This window comes from Nuphar pumila, chromosome 2 (assembly GCF_984573655.1).
Source record: "Nuphar pumila chromosome 2, dmNupPumi1.hap1.1, whole genome shotgun sequence".
Classification (NCBI taxonomy): Eukaryota; Viridiplantae; Streptophyta; class Magnoliopsida; order Nymphaeales; family Nymphaeaceae; genus Nuphar; species Nuphar pumila.
The window spans coordinates 139803908-139823539 of NC_143250.1; the positions used below are offsets into that span (position 1 = coordinate 139803908).

The 19632-nt window shown below is 41.8% G+C and overlaps 1 protein-coding gene across 1 annotated transcript; it reads left to right on the plus strand.

The window, feature by feature from the left end:
• Positions 1-12775: 12775 nt before the first annotated feature.
• Positions 12776-16130, plus strand: LOC149847331 (FT-interacting protein 7-like). The gene has a single exon (XM_089996932.1). The coding sequence runs from the start codon at positions 12940-12942 to the stop codon at positions 15946-15948; it is 3009 nt and encodes a 1002-aa protein (XP_089853058.1). The 5' UTR covers positions 12776-12939; the 3' UTR covers positions 15949-16130.
• Positions 16131-19632: the final 3502 nt, after the last annotated feature.

Here is a 19632-nt window from a genome sequence, read left to right on the forward strand (position 1 = left end):
CCATTGAAAGGGAGCAAGGTCCAAACTCTAGAGTGCCTTTGTCAACACTTATTTTTAAATTTATGTGACACCTAGGGATGAAAAATGCTTTATATGAGTCGAGCTTAATTGGTATCCCATGTAAAATGCCATATATCATAGGCAGATTCACAGACTGATATTCTGTTAAACTCGTTTTGATCGATGACGAAATATAATGCATTCATAGCTTTTGCATTTAGATTTGCCATCTTCTTTTCTTCATCAGACCATAAAGCATAGTTTGAGGTTAGAGATGTGTATGGATATTCTACAATTTTCCATACAGCAAAGTCTATAGACTTTAGAAATATGGTCATTCTGTACTTCCAATATCCATAGTTCGTGCCACTAAAAAAAGGAGGGCGAGATGAGTGTTGACCTTCGATGTCACGAGCATAAGAGGTTGATGCCATTCTTGTGCCAAAAGACTTGTTATATTGAAACCAGCAGAACCTGCTCTGATACCAAATGAAATTCTACTAGAGAGGGGTGAATAGTGAAATTCGTTTCAGATCGATAATATAAAGAATAAGACAATTAGGCATAATACAATAAACACAAAATTTATACTGGTTTGGCCGAGTTATTGACCTACATTCAGTTCCCAAGTAAAACACTTGAGTCTTTCACTATAAAATCCGTGTTACAGGATAAATAGTACAACACCCTCTTCCTCATAGGTCTACTTCTCTCAACAGAGAAGAGAAACACCCTCTTCCTCAGAGGTCTACTTCTCTCAGCAGAGAAGGGAAACATCATCTTCCTTATAGGTCTACTTCTCTCAACATAAAAGGGATACAACAGGAAACAGAAAGTTACAACACTTTCCTATATAACCTTTAAAATGATATGCAGAGTATAAATGCACGTATGAAGATTCTCTCAGAATGTTCTTTCTTTTGAAAATAGGCAGAATACTCTTTTAAAAGAACAAAATGTTCTTTTTCTTTTTTTCTTCAGACACACACTTGATTCTTTTGTCAGAGAGCTTTTCTTGTCATTTTCTCTTTCTTTTTCTAAGCTCTTTTTCAGTGTGTCGAGTAAGAATATTTCTCTTTGAACGCTCACATGTATATGTGTTGAAATATTATTTTGTTTATATATATATAGACCTTAAAAAAGTAGTCGTTGGTTTTTGAAATGCTTTGAAATAATTGTCCTTTTATGATGTGAGATGCCAGGTCATCTTAAAAACAACTTTTATGAAAAAAGGTGTGAAATGATATATGTACTGTATATTGCTTTTTAAGAAATCGTCATTCCATAAATTTAAATAATTGTTAAGTAATAAATGTTTGGTGTATTTAAATAATGATAGTTTCTTCAAGTCATCATTTCTAAATTAAATATTTTAAAGCATAATATACGTTGGTGTAATTAAAAATGAGATTTAATTTATAATAAGTCTTTTCTCAAATAAATGTTTAGTAGTACATTGAACGTTGAGGTATTTAGAAATATAATTTATATTGTAATTTATTATTTACTCAATTAAATGATTTGTAGTACATTAATTATTTTATTACAAATCATCACTTCTTTGTTTAAATGTATGTAAGTACAATAAATGCTTGTTTAGTACTTTATTTTACAAATGGTCATTTCTTGAGTAAATGTTTTTGAAGTACTTTTTAATGCTTACTAAAAGAATGATGACTTCAAATATAAGTCGTCACTTTTTGAGTGAGTGTTTTTGAAATTATATTTAATGCTTAAAGAAATAAATGGTCATTTCTTAATTTAATAAAATAATGTTTGTTTTCTCAAATTGTCATTTCTAAAATGAATAATTTGAAACTCAATAAATGCTTGAGTAATACTTATATTACAAATAGTCATTTCTTAAATAAATGATTATATGTTATGAACCAATACATCTTTTCACAATTTGTCTTTTTATATAAATGTTTATGTATTATGAACCAAAATTTCTTACGTAAATGTTTGTGTATTATGAATCAATGCATTTTGTCTTTTCTTACATAAATGCTTTTGAAATCATGAGCTTTTATTTCTTGTCAAATTGTCTTTTTCATAAATGTTTGTAAGAAGTACAATTAATGCTTTTGAAATCATGAGCTTTTTATATCTTGTCAATTTGTCTTTTTCATAAATGCTTTTAGGAAGTACAATGATTTGTTTCAAAAAAGGTGTTTTTGAAATACTACAATATACATAACGTATCTTTTTATGAAAACTTACTTTTTGTAAATAAATGACTTGTATGATTTCAAAGCATATAGTCTAATATGAAATATGCATGCTTCTGAAGGTTCTGTTACATATGACTTTAAAGAAGAAAAAATCTTCATTTTGAAGTAGCCGATCTTCTTGGATAATCTTTAATGCATCTCTTTGGCTCATCAAGCTTTTTCTTCAGAGTAGTATGATTGCATCAAATTGTTGCACTTGATCAAGTTGTCTTCACTCTTCTTAAGTGAAATAACCTTGCATCAAATACACGTTAAATACATAGCACATCATATCCAGTCATAAAATAACATATCCAATTTCAACTATGAAAGCATATCATATTGATCATATCTCATGAAAGTATATCATATATTTATCATGTATCATCAAAACATAGTTTTTCAACATTTTCGAGCTGGTCGATCAAACAAAATCCAGCTTTCAAGCTGGTCGATCAATCAAAATCCAACTTTCGAGCTGGTCAATCAATCAAAATCCAACTTTCGAGTTGGTCGATCAATCAAAATCTCATTTTTTTTTGAAAGGCAAGCTAGGGTTAGGCAGACTCCTACCAGTTATACAATTATACCATTGGGTTTTGAACCTACAACATCCCCACTAGTTGCTCTTATGTTGGTGGCTTACAACAGTTTTATCATAGTGGAAGCTGTTCCCTAGTAAAAAAACATCAGATTTGTAGGCTAGAGCTAATCACTGAAGAATGGTCACTTGAATTTTTTGACATAGATAAAAAAAAAAGAATCGTGCTGACGACGTATGTGCTAGGCGAAGCCCTTCCTCATGAGGTGCATTGTCATCCACTCATTATCCTTTGCCAAGTGGAGTGGAATGGATTCGCCGATTGTTTGACGAATCAAATTGGATCCAAAAGTTCATATATTTTGAGAGGTTTTCAAGATTTCCAATAGCAAGACCGAAGGAGCTTATTTGACCTCGGACCAAATATCTTAAGAATTTAAGAGAAGATCCGAGGTAATGTGATTGCACACTTTTAATGTGTTGCTGCACCTGATGGTCCACCGATCTATGGAACACAGGAATCAGTCAGTTGTGGTGATGGCAGGCAGATAAGGTGCAACAACACATTCAAAGTGTGCAGTCACATTGCACTTGATCTGCGTTCACATTTAATCCCACCCAAGGCCTTGTTGCACAATGTGGAATTTTCAAAGAATTAGAAGCCTTTGAAATTTGACTTCTCATTTAGAAAATGCCAAAAAAAAAATCATCTTTTTTAGTCTATATGAAGAAACCACCCCAGGATTAGAGACCTAGCCGCGCTGGCTGTGCCTGCCGTACTTAAGGTCGCTGTCCAATGGGTCTTTTGTTTTTTGGCCTTGCCTCCACTCTGCCTAAATTTGCAAGAAATTGCAATAGACCTTTGAGAAAGTAAAGTTATTGGCAAATTCACACTATAAGAAATGAGAAAGACAACTTTGTTTAGGATGATTAGTGAAAACTATCTTACTCACGAACTCATTTGTGTGAAAACCTCATGTTCCTCTTGCCCGGAAGTATGCCATGTTTTGACCTCGCTACAAGGGATGCACACCCTTGTGTTTTGATCTTGTAGGGTACTTTTGGTTGCTTGTGGGGTGCTGTGCAAATGAGATTCATTTTCTAAATCTCATAACTCAATTCTTATAAGGTGATGAGATTCTAGTTCGGGTCTCATTTGTAAAAGCTTGCTTTTGGGGTTTTGTTCCCAACTCACTTTTTAATGTTTGGTTGTTTTTTTAGGTGACTTGCAAATAAAATTCACTTTCTAAATCTCATGAGATGAGCCCTTGCGTTATGTTATTGCAACATGCAAAGAAATGCAAATAAAATAAAATATATAATTCTTCTGCACCTACAAAATGTGAGCAGGCACTCCATCATATTGGCTTACAACATGGTCTGTTGCAATACTGGGGCAGTATGTTAAGTAGTTGAAATGTTGGAGTTTCAGAACTTTGTCAGTTCTCTTTTGAAGCACCAACATTAAACAATTCTGACTAAAGTATATTCTGATTGCAAATGGCCAAGTGGTACAGGTGATGTGCATGCCTTGGCACTAGGGGTGTCAACGGGCCATATTTACCCGGACCCGACCCTAACTAAACCCTATAAGGTCTGGATATGGTGATAAATAAGAAGAGCTAAGTCGGACCCGAAAGTCTGATTAATACATGGACTCGAGTATAGTTTGTAAAATTTTATACCAGACTCGAACCCAACCCAAGTTTTGATTAAGACCTGCAAAATTTCAATGTAAAAAAGATAAAAAATATGGTTTAACAGGTTTGGTTCATGTAGTTTATATATATATATATATATATATATATATATATATATATATATATATATATATATATATATATATATATATATATATATATATATGGACTCAATTAGACCCGAGTCTAAACCCGATTAGTCCCAAGCTTGAACCTGACACCATACCCAAAAACCTGATCCAAGTCTGATTTTACCTGAGTCTGAACCAAACCCGACCCGTTAACACCCCTATTTGGCACCAATGTTATCATTATCGGTGCCTATCACCAATACACATCTAGCTATGTTTTTAATAAATGCAAAAAATACTAAAAATTAAGATTTTAATATTATTTTAATGATTTTAACATGTGTCATTGACATGTGATAGTTTTTTATTTATTTTTTGGCCAATACAAAACGATTCACTTGAGTATAGGTATCCGCCATTACAACTGAATCGGGAGCCCAAAAATTCAGGGCCTATACCGACACTGACAACATTGCTTGGAACACAAACCCTGGGGTTCTATTGCAGGCCAAAAACACCAAATGGGTTGCATGGAGAGCAAGAAAATAAAGCGTCGGTATTTCATGGCCAAGTCTTTTTTTTCTTAATGATGAAGAACCTTCGCTGAGAGCCGGGTCACTTAATGGGCTGCACCTGCATACTTGGTGGAAGTCGAACCTGGGACGTAGGGGTCAGCACCTTCTCCTTTATCTCTGGAAATGAGAGCAGATTATGTCATATTCTAGATTCAATCACCATCGATAAGACCTGGACCCAAATACCCAGGTATAGACCCCAAAATTTTTGACCTAAACCTTAACATGTGGGCCAGGATTGGGAATTAAGATGCATTTTTGCGTGGATATTTATCTGACCCGACCTGCTGACCCAAGTATTTTATATGTAAATTTCAGTGCAAATATACATTTTAAAGATCTTTTAATAGAGACCAATTTGTGATTCATTTTTTGTGACCCGCATAATTCAGGTCGGGTACTGGAGCCTGACTGATTGTTATATGGGTGGGCTCGAGCAAACCCTAATCCGACATAAACCTGACCCACTGACAGCCCTAGAGTTAGAGTTATGGTTATATTGTAAATAATAAGGTGAAGAAGGAGGCTAGTTGGGTTCAGGACAACGACCGTACGGCATGATAAATCAGTATAAATAAAAAAATTATTCTATATAATAGCTTGCCAAATATATTCAATCCCCACCACACATGTTGTAATATTTGAAAGTGAAGCCTACAAATACTTTGGATCGAGTTAAGTATACAAACCGGATTCATTAATAGCCCTAGTTACAAGTAGGGGTATCAACCTGTCGGATTTATCGCGACCCAACCCGTACCAAACCCTATAGGATCTGGGTATGGTGACAAGTAAGAAGACCAGATTAAGACCTAGGTCCATATCCAAAGGTCCGATTAATACATGAAGCCGAGTATAGTTTGTGAAAATTTATACCAAACTCAGGCCCGACCTGAGTTCCGATTAAGACCTACAAATTTCCAATGTAAAAATGATAAAAATGTTATTTTACTAGGTAAGGCCCAGGTCTGGTTCATGTAATTCTTATCTGGTCTGGGTATGGTTTTTCTTATAATGGGTCTTATTAGACTCAAGTTTGAACTTGATACCATACCCAAAAAATTGAGGTCAGGTCTGGTTTTACTTGAGTCCAAACTCGTTCACACCCACTAGCTACAATTAGGGATGAACAATGAGGTGGACTAGCTCGAGCTTGGCTCGTCCCATAAATAAGTCAAGCTTGAACTAGGTTTTGAGACTTGACCAAGCAAACAAGCTGAGCTTGATCGGCCTATTAGGCTCAATAAGGCTCGGCTTGTATTATATATATATATATATAAATTAAAAAATCTCCCCAAACCCGCCTCGAGCCCATGCCCTCACAACCTCGACCTCATTTTCTCTCTCTCTCCTTCCCATCTCTCCCATGTCTTCCTGTTTCTCGTCTTCCCCCCTTCAAAGCCTTGGTCGGCAACCATCGGCCGAATCACCCTTTTCGTTGAGGATTGCCATCACCCCTTCCATCGGTGCCATTGAAGATTGCCAGATTCACCACATCCACCCCTTCAGTCTACCACCTCTCTCTTTTGTGTGTGTGATCAAGAAGAAGGAAAGAAAGGGGAAAACAAGTTTTCTCACTCAATGTCTCTTTTTTTCCTTCTTATTTCTTCTTCTTCTTTCTTTCTTGAGTTTAGACCGAGCCACAGACTGAACTCGAGCATTGAGATGCATATGAGCTGAGCTCGGTCCGAGCTCAACTTGGGCCAATCCTTCATCACCATTTTTACCTGGACAAGTCGAGCTTGAACATGCTAGCTACAACTGCCCCCAGAAATCTTGTATGCAAATTTTTTTTTTTTTTTAAATATAAAAGAGCTGGAGGATAAAACATGTGGTGGAATTGGAACTTGAGAACTCTCAATTATAATGCTAAAATTTATTGGCCATGCATTTATCACATTCGACCCGTCTGACCTATGTTCTTATAATTAATAAAAGAAGGATAAAGAATAACAAAAAAAAGGAATACGAGGAGAAGTGGGGGCCACCCATACGAAATATCAAATGCTTGCACGTGCCTGTTGCATGTGGTTGAAGCTACAGATAAACTATTACATATATAATGACACGATCCTTCGATTCCTTTGTTTTTTTCCCTTTCTTTTTTATGACTCATTTGTGAGTTGTGATGATACGGGGACCAATAGGAGGTTTAGTTTCAAATTTAATGTGTCATCCTTTGCACAAGCCTAAGCATGGTGAATCCCTGAGGGCAAAAGGGTGAGCTCACAAAATTTTATACTAACAAAACATTGACAGTCAGATTTCTGATTTTGGGGGCAGTTTCTCTGTATAAATATAAAAAAATAATAAAGATGCAAGAATATGAATAAAAATGCAAACGGTTTAGATCCAGTACAACTAAATACATTGGAAAGTTAGATCTGAAACATCCAAAATTTATAACTAATCCATTTGCATCCCTAAATTGGAAGGGCCCCATGGAGATAGATGGACAACAACAACAACAACAGCCACCAATCCCTTGTGAACAGCTACTTCAGCCCCCGACTCGCTGTTCTGCCATCACCCCAACGTCAGCTTTGGACATCTACTGGTGCCCAACCTGTCCCACAACTTGTTCAACATCCACCAATCCCTCATGAACCTATCGCCCAAGTTTGTGTGGACCAATTTTCTCACTGAAAAACCAATGCCGGTTCTATTGCCGTAGCTTTGGATGAATTTGGTGGTCAACTAATGGCTTTGTTTTATTGGATTTGCATATGTTTTGTATGGTGTGCTCCTCATCGGGTTTTATTGATGCAGGAGAAGGAGAAGGAGAAGGAACAAAGATTTGCATATGGTTTTTTTTTTTATTTGGAAAAGGCTTACGATAGAGTACCTAGGGATGTTCTCTGGTGGACAATGATGAAGAAATGTGTTTCTCTCAAGTACATTAGTATAATTAAAGATATGTATGAAGGAGTAGTAACCAATGTCCGCACTTGTGGAGGGGTGACAACCAATTTTCCTATAACGGTTGGGTTATATCAAGGATTTGCTTTACGCCCTTTCCTATTTGCTATAGTGATGGGTGAGCTTACGAGATCAATTCAAGAAAATGTGTCGTGGTGTATGTTGTTTGCTGATGATATTGTTTTGATTGATGAGTCGAGAGTTGGGGTTAATGCTAAGTTAGAATTATGGAGACAGACATTGGAAGCAAAAGGTTTTAAGTTGAGTAAGAGTAAGACAGAATACATGGAATGTCGATTTAGTAAGCAACGAAATAAAGATGAGAGTGTAGTGAAGCTTGGTGAGCAAAAAATACCGGTGGATGATTCTTTCAAATATTTGGGATCTATCATTCAAAAGTGTGGAGAAATTGATGGAGATGTAAATCATAGGATAAAGGTTGGGTGGATGAAATGGAAGAGTGCAACTGGAGTGTTGTGCAATCGTAGAATGCCATTGCGGTTGAAGGGAAAGTTTTATAGGACGACTATTAAGCCCGCTTTACTATATGGTACGGAATGTTGGGCTGCCAAGAGACATCATATTCAAAAAATAAGTGTAGCTGAGATGCGTATGCTGAGATGGATGTGTGGAAATACAATAAAAGATAAGATTCAGAACGAGGAGATACGTAAGAAGGTAGGCATTGCACCCATTGAAAATAAGATGAGAGAGAATCGTTTACGGTGGTTTGGACATATTCGACGAAAGCCTAATGATGCTCCAGTTAAATGGATGGAGAAATGGGAAAATATATTAGTTAAAAGAGGTCGGGGTAGGCCTAGGAAGACATGGATGGAGGTGATAGGAAAGGATATGAATGCTTGGAATCTCACCGAGGACATGGCATTGGATAGAAATTAATGGAGGAGAAGGATTCATGTGGAAGACCCAGAATGATTTTCTTTGTTGGTTCATATCGCCGACCCCAATTGTTTTGGGATGAAGGCGTAGTTGTTGTTGTTGTTTGTTGTTGTAGGAGAAGGAGAAAGAACACAATGGTGGCGGCGCCGACGTCGCCTCTCCCTTCCATTAGCTGCTACCCCCCCTTCACCAGTCTCGTGTTCCCTTCCACCAAGTAACAGGGGGTGAAACGAAAATAACATTGTATTCTGAATGTGGTGGACGACATTCTATGCATCCACCATATCCCACATTTGTTATAAAAAGTGTGAAATTTAGTCTTTTTGTTTCGTGCTTTGCGCACGAAACACACCTTTAAACATGCCCTTAGGACACACTATCCTAACTAAAGGGTTTTGGGTTTGAATTCTAAGAAGGTTATCTCTTTATTGCTTAGGATGCCCCATAAAAAAAAGTGAATTTTTGGGATAGGTCTTCATTCATACAAAAGAATGAGAAACTACCTAGGTGGACAAATAGGAAAACAGAAACAAGAAACATCTTGAAAAACTTAAACCAGAAATGTAACTTTTCAAGTGCATGTGAAATGAAAAAACTAATCGGAAACGACTGTGAGACATATGAGAAACATGCTTACCAAACATGAGAAACATGTATCTCACAAACGGAAAACACATGGAACACCCGTGGGAAACACGTTTCCTGAATATGGGTGACACGTTTCCTGCAATATAGGAAATGTGCTTCTCATAAATTTTTTTGGCATCAAAACGCGTTTCCCCATCTTCCTATAGTGTTTTCGGTAACCCTGAAAAGAAGCACAAGATAGATTAAGATTGAATTAAGACCAACCCATCAAATGAAAGTTTGGATCCAGAAAATGAATGTAGAGGAAAAACACTTTCCAACATCCTGTTTGTTCCACAAATTCAAATGGTCTTTGACAGTATATTGCAAATCCTTGGTCATGGGTGCGAATGCAAAGCACAGCAATCCCCAACAGAACAAGTTTTCGTGTAGGATGGAAATGTAATGCTGCAATTCCATTCAAATCCTGCCAACTCTTGCTCATCCAAACATTTGTGCTGGGAAGAATGCAAGCTTGTTGATGTTTGAAGTGTTTTTTTAAACTTATAACCTGAAGAAACTGCACCCAGTACAAAGACATGGTCGTGCTGGCTCAGCCTGTCATACCTAAGGTTGGTTGTCATGCCAGCAGTGTAAAACTCCCAATCTAGGACCCCTGCCCCAAGGGCCTATGCTACACATTGGCTTGCACAGAGGGGCGACACCCATGAAAATCGAACCTTGACTGCCCGTCATGCAGCCAAGGCCCCACCCCACTACTCCAACAACCCTTGGGGCAGATCGTTTGAAGTTGGTCCATTTTCTCAAGTCCAAAACATGATCAACTCAACAGGCTGCATCTCGGGTATGGAATGGGACACCAGGGGGCTATTTATAGTTGGACTTCTGATCTGAAATCCATACAATATTTCTGGTACCGATCCTAAATTAAGATCCCCAACATGCATTTGAATAGGATTTGGAGTTATACTACCGGATTTCTCGGAATTCAGATTCAGATTCACATTTGGATCCAAATTTAATCTGATGCATTTGCATTTTCTACATGCAAAATCTGGCGGTTCCGAGTTCTGACCATTTTTTTCCAATATCCAAAACATTACCATATAAAATTTGGATATGTTTTCAGCTCTATCATATCAAATCCAGATTTGGATTCAGGTTCGGTCAATCCCATACTTGAACAAACATCTTCCCTCTTACTGAATTCTCGACCCTAAGTTTTCATCAGCATTTCTTCGTGTATATACATGCTCAAAATTTCAAGCTCAAAACTGAGTTTGACCACACTGAGTAAACTTACTAACTAGGCACTAGATCAACAAATCTTTGATTAGGGATCTCAATGGGTCGGATTTTATCCAATATCAGACGGGATCTTATTCCATTTAATCAAATTTGGTAAGCTAAAAAGATATCCGATTATAGATGTGGATATGGCTTGAGTTTTTGCTATTGAATCCAAAAAAAAAATCTGGATTTTTATAAATATCCCAATCCATTTACATGTAAAAAATTAAATATGGTATGAGTTATCACCATCTGAATCTGAATTCAAATCCGTTAACCAAATTGGATTAGTCTAATCGAACATAGTATTGGCTACATCTGATTCGAAACCCAACCGTTTACATCCCTAATCGTGATTTGAATCAGCTTGGAACTAGCTAGGTTCGTTGCAGTCTAACTGAGCTGGGTTTAGATTTGAATTTTCTTAGCAACGAAACGTTCGAGAAATTTAAAAACAAGAAAAACAAGGGAATCATAACTGCAAAGGCCAATGTGATTTGTAAAATAAATCAATGCAATGACATTCAATATTTCTTTGAAGAGAGACATTCAATATTTTTTTCAATAAAAGCATAATCAATGTCATTGGGGAGAGGGAAAAGGCGAAGAAAAAGGGATTCCCCCTGACAAATCCATGGCGTTTTTGTGCTTTTCCCGGGAATTCTGCGCAAGAGAGCAAGCGAATCGTGGCGTTTCTCAGGGCCAACTCTTGCACCGTACATCCACTTCTCTCTCTCTCTCTACACTAATCCCTTCTCATCTATTGAGCTAATATTAGTAATTCTCTCTCTTAACAGTAACCCCTTATCGTCTATTGAGCTAATATTAGTAATTCTCTCTCTTAACAGTAACCCCTTATCGTCTATTGAGCTAATATCAGCAACTTCTCTCTCTCTCGACACTAACCCCTTCTCATCTATTGATCTAATATCAGTAACCTCTCTCTCTCTCTCTCAACACTAACCCCTTCTCATCTATCGAGCTAATATCAGTAACCTCTCTCTCTCTCTCTCTTGACACTAACCCCTTCTCATCTATTGAGCTAATATCAGTAACCTCTCTCTCTCTCTCTACACTAACCCCTTCTCATCTATTGAGAAAATATCAGTAGCCTCTCTCTCTCTCTCTCTCAACACTAACCCCTTCTCATCTATCGAGCTAATATCAGTGACTTCTCTCTCTCTTGACACTAACACCTTCTCATCTATTGAGCTAATATCAGTAACCTCTCTCTCTCTCTCTCTCTCTCTCTCGACACTAACCCCTTCTCATCTATTGAGCTAATATCAGTAACCTCTCTCTCTCTCTCTCAACACTAACCCCTTCTCATCTATTGAGAAGATATTAGTAACCTTTCTCTAATCTTTGAACACTCGAAGTTTCATATTAGAAGCTAGATTTCAGGAACCCGCTCAAGTTTTAGCAAAAGCCGGTCTCCAAGGTTGTTGATTGGTTGAAAGGCCTGAAGAGAATATTGTTGTAGGGGATGATACCCGTTGGTGCTGGATTCAATCGATTCATTCACCGTTTAAGGTTCCAGCCCAAAGAATTAATCTCTCCCCTCTATTAACACTAATCCCTTGTCATCTACACTACTGCTTTTATGCAGAGAATCACGTCAAAAAGACTCGTCTGATCCACATCCCTATCCCATAGTCTGGTTCCACAGGCTGTATCAAACGAACATGCATTAAGAAAAGAATAAATTATCATAAATACTGAATCTGTAACATAGAAAATCAGAAGATCAAAAAGCAAGTCCGTTTCTGTAAATTTTGGCACATGATGGTCATCCCCATCCTCCACCCACCAATTGCCTTTTTACCTCTTTAGTTTGTCTTCCCTCCGCCTCTCTTCTCCCATTCCCGCCTAATGATGCCCAAATATCCCAAAAGATAAAAAGATGAGAGAGAAAAAGTAGAGTAAAAAGCAGACCAGCACAGACTACACATAAAACCAAACCGACACACACTCTCTCTCTTCTCTCTCTCTGCTATACAAACCAGAAGAAGAAAGTCTATCTTCTCCTCTTCTCTATAAACCGGAAGAAAAAAGTCTCTCTCTGCCACGAACGAGAAGAAAGAAAAAAAAAGAGGGTTTTTGGGGTGTGAAGGATTCAGGCAAGGAAGAGAAGGAGCAATGAAGTTGGTGGCGGAGGTTATGGATGCGAGCGACCTGATGCCCAAGGACGGGCAGGGGTCGGCCAGCCCCTTCGTTGAGGTCGACTTCGAAGGGCAGCGGCAGAGGACGCAGACCAAGGAGCGGGACCTCAACCCCGTGTGGAACGAGCGGCTGGAGTTCAACGTCACCGACCCCGACTCCCTCCCCGACCAGACCATCGTCGTCGACGTCTACAACGACCGGAAGTCTAGCCACCACAAGAACTTCCTCGGCCGCGTCAAGATCTCCGGCTCCTCCGTCCCCCGCGCTCCGGACGCCTCCCCCCAGCGCTTCCCCCTCGACAAGCGCGGCCTCTTCTCCCACATCCGCGGCGACATCGCCCTCAAGCTCTACGTCGACGACGGCGCCGCCGCCCCGCCTCCTCCTCCGCCGCCCTCCGCCGCCGCCGCTCCTGAGGAGGAGAAGCCCGACAAGAACAAGAAGAAGGAGAAGGAGAAGGAGAAAATCATGGAGTTTTCCAACCTCCCGGCGGCGGCGGCCGAGCCCAAGCCCACCGCCGACGCACAGAAGCAGAACTCCGACAAGGTGAAGCCCACTGTCGTCGAGCAGGTCTTCTCAATGCACGCTCCTGCTGCGCCGCACCCACCGCCCATCGTGGTGGCGCCCCTCCTGGCCACCCTCCAGCAGGTGCAGCGGAAGGAGGCGGAGTTCGGCCTCGTCGAGACGTCGCCGCCACTGGGCGGCGTCGTCGGGTACTTCAACCGGCGGGACAAGACGGCGAGCACGTACGACCTGGTGGAGCAGCTGCAATTCCTATACGTGAGCGTGGTGAAGGCCAGGGACCTCCCCGCCATGGACGTGAGCGGTAGCTGCGACCCTTATGTGGAGGTGAAGCTCGGCAACTACAAGGGCATCACTAAGCACCACGAGAAGACGCTGAACCCCGTGTGGAAACAGGTGTTCGCCTTCTCCAAGGAGAGGTTGCAGTCGAGCGTGCTTGAGATCACGGTGAAGGATAAGGATCTAGTGAAGGACGATTTCGTGGGGAAGGTGGTGTTCGACCTGAGCGAGATTCCGGTGAGGGTTCCGCCTGATAGCCCCCTGGCGCCACAATGGTACCGGTTGGAGGACAAGAAGGGGGAGGCGAAGGTGAAGGGGGAGATCATGGTGGCGGTGTGGAGGGGGACGCAGGCGGACGAGGCCTACCCGGAGGCGTGGCATTCCGACGCTGCCGCCGTCCCGGCCGCCGCCATCCATCACACCAAGTCTAAGGTCTACTTCTCGCCGAAGCTCTGCTACCTCCGCGTCCATGTGATCGAGGCGCAGGACCTGGTGCCCGCAGGAGAGAAGGGGAGGTCGCCTGACACCTGGGTGAGTGTCCAATTGGGCAACCAGCACCGCCGGACGCGGCCTTTGCAGATGCGCTCCGTGAACCCGCTCTGGAACGAGGAGCTCCTCTTCGTCGCGGCCGACCCCTTCGAGGAGCACCTCGTGGTTTCCGTGGAGGACAGGGTCGGGCCTAACAAGGACGAGACGCTCGGCCGGCTGGTCCTGCCGCTATCGACGGTGCCCCGCCGGAACGACCACAAGGTCGTCGAAGCCCGGTGGTTCAGCCTGGAGAAGCCGTCGGGGCCGGCGGAGGGCGGGAACGGCGAGAAGAAGGAGGTGAAGTTCTCGAGCAGGATCCACCTCCGGTTCTGCCTCGACGTTGGCTACCACGTCCTGGACGAGTCGACCCACTACAGCAGCGACCTCCGGCCGACGGCTAGGCAGCTGTGGAAGCCGAGCATCGGCGTCCTGGAGGTCGGCATTCTCGGCGCCCGGAACCTGCTGCCGGCGAAGACGAAGGACGGCCGCGGCACCACCGACGCCTACTGCGTCGCCAAGTACGGGCAGAAGTGGGTGCGGACGCGCACCCTGCTCGATTCCCTCTGCCCCAATTGGAACGAGCAGTATACTTGGGAGGTCTACGACCCCTGCACCGTGATCACCATCTGCGTCTTCGACAACGCGCAGCTCTCCGGCGGCGACGCAAAAGACGCCCGCGACCAGCGGATCGGCAAAGTTCGAATCCGGCTGTCGACGCTTGAGACCGATCGCGTCTACACCCATTACTACCCTCTTCTGGTTCTGCAACCCTCCGGCCTGAAGAAGACCGGCGAGCTCCACCTCGCCGTCCGGTTCTCCTGCTCCTCTTTCGTTAACATGATGCATATGTACAGCCAGCCGCTGCTGCCCAAGATGCATTACGTGAATCCGATCTCGGTGATTCACCTGGACTACCTCCGGCACCAGGCGATCCAGATCGTGGCTCTCCGGTTCGGCCGGGCGGAGCCGCCGCTGCGGAAGGAGGCCGTCGAGTACATGCTGGACGTCGACCAGCATATGTTCAGCCTCCGGCGGAGCAAGGCGAACTTCTACCGGATAATGTCGCTGCTCTCCGGGCTCGTCGCCGTCGGCCTGTGGTTCGACGACATCCGCAACTGGGTGAACCCGGTGACCACCGTGCTGGTTCACGTCCTCTTCCTGATCCTCGTGTGTTACCCCGAGCTCATCCTGCCCACGGTCTTCCTCTACCTGTTCCTGATCGGGCTGTGGAACTACCGGTTCCGGCCACGCCACCCGCCGCACATGGACACCAGGCTGTCGCAGGCGGAGCGGGCGCACCCGGACGAGCTCGACGAGGAGTTCGACACGTTCCCTACGAGCCGGCCGCCAGAGCTGGTGAGGTTGCGGTACGACCGGCTGAGGAGCGCGGCGGGGAGGGTGCAGACGGTGGTGGGCGACCTCGCCACTCAGGGGGAGAGGGCGCAGGGGATACTCAGCTGGCGGGATCCGCGCGCCACCACCATCTTCGTGGTGCTTTGCCTCTGTGCGGCCGTCTTCCTCTACGTGACGCCGTTCCAGGTGGTGGCGGTTCTGGCGGGGCTCTACTACCTCCGCCACCCACGCTTCAGGAGCAAGCTCCCCTCCGTCCCGGTCTCCTTCTTCAGGCGGCTTCCTGCCAAGACCGACAGTCTTCTGTAGATATCAGCCGCCCGATCCAGCCATCGTCGCCGTCGAATCGTCTTATGGGTATGTATTGATGATGGTAAGTAGATACTGTAATGTAATGAACAGTGGTAGTAAGGATCTGTATCCTGTTGTCCAACAAAAAATTTGTTCTGCTTTATTGTTCTTTCTGTTCATGAAGTAATTGTTGTTTGCTGTTATATAAATGTTATTGTTGGGTGGGAAATTGAGAATTTGGGTTTTTTTGATTCAAAAGAGAATTGTTATAATGTTGAGGATGGGAGGGAATTTGGGGTTTCTTTGATTGAAAGGAGAAATGTCATACAATGCTAAAGATGGGAGAGACTTTGGGGTTTCTTTGATTCAAAAGGGGAATGAGATAAAGTTAGGTAGGCAACTACTTTTAGGATGGGAAGAAAAAACGTGGATACTTTTTCGAGATCTGTGTCCTGTTGTAAAAAAAAATTCTTCTGCTTTACTGTTTTTAAATTGTTGTTTGCTGTTATATAAATGTTAAAGATGGGGTTTCTTTGATTCAAAGGGAGAATGAGAGAAAATTGAGTCGGTAACTACTTTTTAGGATGGGAGGAAAAAAACATGGATACTTTTTGGAGATTGGGTGTTGTGGGGTATGGGGTCATGTTCTGTTTGCTACCGATTATAAAAATGAATTTATGTGGTTAAAAAGGTGTACGAAGAATGTGGGGGATAGCTGCTTCTGCTCATGGCTTTATTGGAAAGGATGTATGGTGAATCATTCATCAGGCTTTGTTGGAAAGCTTGTGTGGTGAATCATAAATCATTCATCAGGTTCTTAGTAGGCGGGTGGGTGTGTTTCCATAGGATGTAAAGTTGATGTGACGATTGAGCTATATACTGTTGTATAGTGGTTTACCATGAGAAGCTTGCTTTATGCTTTTGTACTATTGACGTTCGGACCGGGATGTACTTTACATCTAAACAGCTATCTATTTTTTTTTTTTTTTGTGTGTGTGTGTGTGAGAGAGAGAGAGAGAGAGAGAGAGAGAGAGAGAGAGAGAGAGAGAGAGAGGCCATAATACTTTGAACATCCACCTGAATTTACCTCTCATTCTCATCTTGGACCCCGAATTCTGTTTTTGTCCTAGCCCTTTAAGCCCAAGTAGCAGTTTGAATAAAAAAAACCACGAGACAACAAGGGAAGGTCCTGAACTTGGGAAAATATCTGTTTGATCCCACAATTGAATTCTTCTCCGCTTCTCTAAATTCCATTTCATTTTAAAGAAAATTTCCTTACTCTAACCCCAAACTTCATGTTTAAGTTTCTGAATAGACAGAATCTCAATATCACGAGCAATACTGTTACGAAGACACCAGAGCTTCCAAACAACAATGTGGAAGACCTGCTGCCAACAAACACCCAGCCAGCTCTGATCAAAGAATCTAGAAAACCACCATTTTAGTTCCTGAATTATAGTTGTGCAAGGACCGTGACAGTGGCAAAAATTTTCCTACAACAAATTTCCAGATAATGGCTCCAACCGAACAAGATACAAATAGGTGTCGACAGTTTTTATCTTTCCTGCAACAAAGAAAACACCTATTTGCTAAAGCCACACCAAAACGCTGCAGTCTATTTAGGGTTAACAACCTCTCTTCACAAGCTAAAAATAAAACCCAGTTCGCCCTGGGCAAACATTTACCAAGCCAAATAAATTTCCTCCAATGCTGTAGGGTACATTTATTCCTGATGTTCCAGAAAAACTTACTTGGCAGAGACAGAGGTCTACTATTCTGTCACATCGCAACATGACTATGAAGCGAAAACCTCAAGTGAGTTGATTGCAGAAACGCCGGAATCGATTGAAGAACAGAAGGATTATTCTCAGCTATAGCATAAACCTGCCTAACTGAGTAGTGTGGCAGTCTCTTGTCACCCCCATAAAATCTGCCTTCCACATCATGCAAAAGAATAGATTGGTGCCATCTGTCAATCCAAAAACGAGTACCATTCCCATCTTCTACCTTCCAAGAAATGTGGTGTTTGACAGATTCCTATCCCCATCTAATACTCTTCGAAAGCCATGAACTTTTCGAACTAAGGGGGCGTGTGGGGGGGTTAATTCCCTATCACTGTGTACGTGGAATTTGCTCATGTCATTTATACATAACATATGCTGGAGTTTATATTTCTGATCAATAATCTCTTATTAAAATCATCTGCCGTGAATTTGCATGCCAAGGTGGTAATACAGCTAGAGGAGGCCATGGTTATGATTAAGACATGATTACGGGCAATGGCAATGCATAGAAGATGAGGCCATCTTTTATGCAGCATAGCTGCATAAAGCTTCACTTCTGCTGACCATCCATCTCAACATTTCTCGAGACGAGCACCCAACGCATCTCAAGATAGGCCACTGCATATAATGTGAACATATTTCCAACAATGTCTTTGTTCTGATAAAGATAAGCTCCATGTTGCAAGGGTTTACCTGCTGTATTGACAAATAGCAGTTAACTGAGAAAATAAATCACAAAAAACGTTGACAGGAAAGTAACAAATTTGGGCTGCTGGTAGGAGGGAAGATGTCATTTTCTGGTAGTGGGGGACCCCTATTTATAGATAACCATTTACAGCTGTTCTTTTTCATTAAAAAAATGAAAAAAACAACTGATGATATTAAGTTCATATAGTCGACTTTTATTTATACAAGTTACATAATAATTAGAATCAGTGTCTTATTGCAGGGTATGTAATAACCATGAATGGAAACATCATAGCTTGAGATCCATCTTCCTTATCAGTATCTCATTGAAGGGGCATGTAATATGATGAATATGGAGGCATCATACCCTGAGGGCCCATCTTCTTTACCAGTAGAGATGATTGTGTTCTGCACCCATTGCATGTAAGTGAAAGATAATAATAGGGTGTCTGAGCAGCAATTGACAACAAAAGTAATAATATTGTGTGTGCATTACAGATGAACATAAAACACACACAATCACACTGCACAACTATTTAATGTGGTTCAACAGTACGCGTATGCGTGCCTACATTCACGGGAAAATAGCTCTCTTCAGGTCACCTGAGAGCTTTGTTTATTATTATATAACCTTATAAAGGTCTTTGGGTTACACGTTTTGGGGGATTGAAGGACTTGAAAATCTACATTTTTTTTAAGGTTTGAACTCTTGAGAGTCTTGATCCAGAAGGGTCCTACCCTAGAGAGTCTTTCACTTTGAGGTGAGTCAAATATGTGTGAGTCCTTGAGAGAGTCCAAGGTGTGATAGTCCTCCATCATGTGGGTCTCTTGAGAGAGCCCGTGTTCAATGTGTTCTCTAACATCCCCCCTCAAGATCAATGGGGCATGAAGCACATTAAGCTTGTTACAAGGAAGTTGGTGCGGAGATGTCAGTGGTTTAGTCAACATATCAGCAAGTTGATCCCGAGTTGAAATATATTTGAGGAATAACGTTTTTTTTTTTGCAATTTTATCGTGCACAAAATGAAGATCAATCTCAATGTATTTGTTGCATTGTGAAAAACTTGATGAGCCGTTAAGTAGGGGGGGGGCTTACATTGTCACACCAACTTGGGTGCATGTCATGCCAATTCTTTTAAGAGATATTGGAGCTAGGTTAATTCGGTTGTGGCGTTGACAATGACTCTATATTCAGACTTTGTACTAGAGCAGGACATTGTGGATTGCTTCT

Coding starts and splice junctions, on each gene's coding strand:
- LOC149847331 (XM_089996932.1), top strand. CDS start 12,940: ATGAAGTTGGTGGCGGAGGTTATGGATGCGAGCGACCTGATGCCCAAG.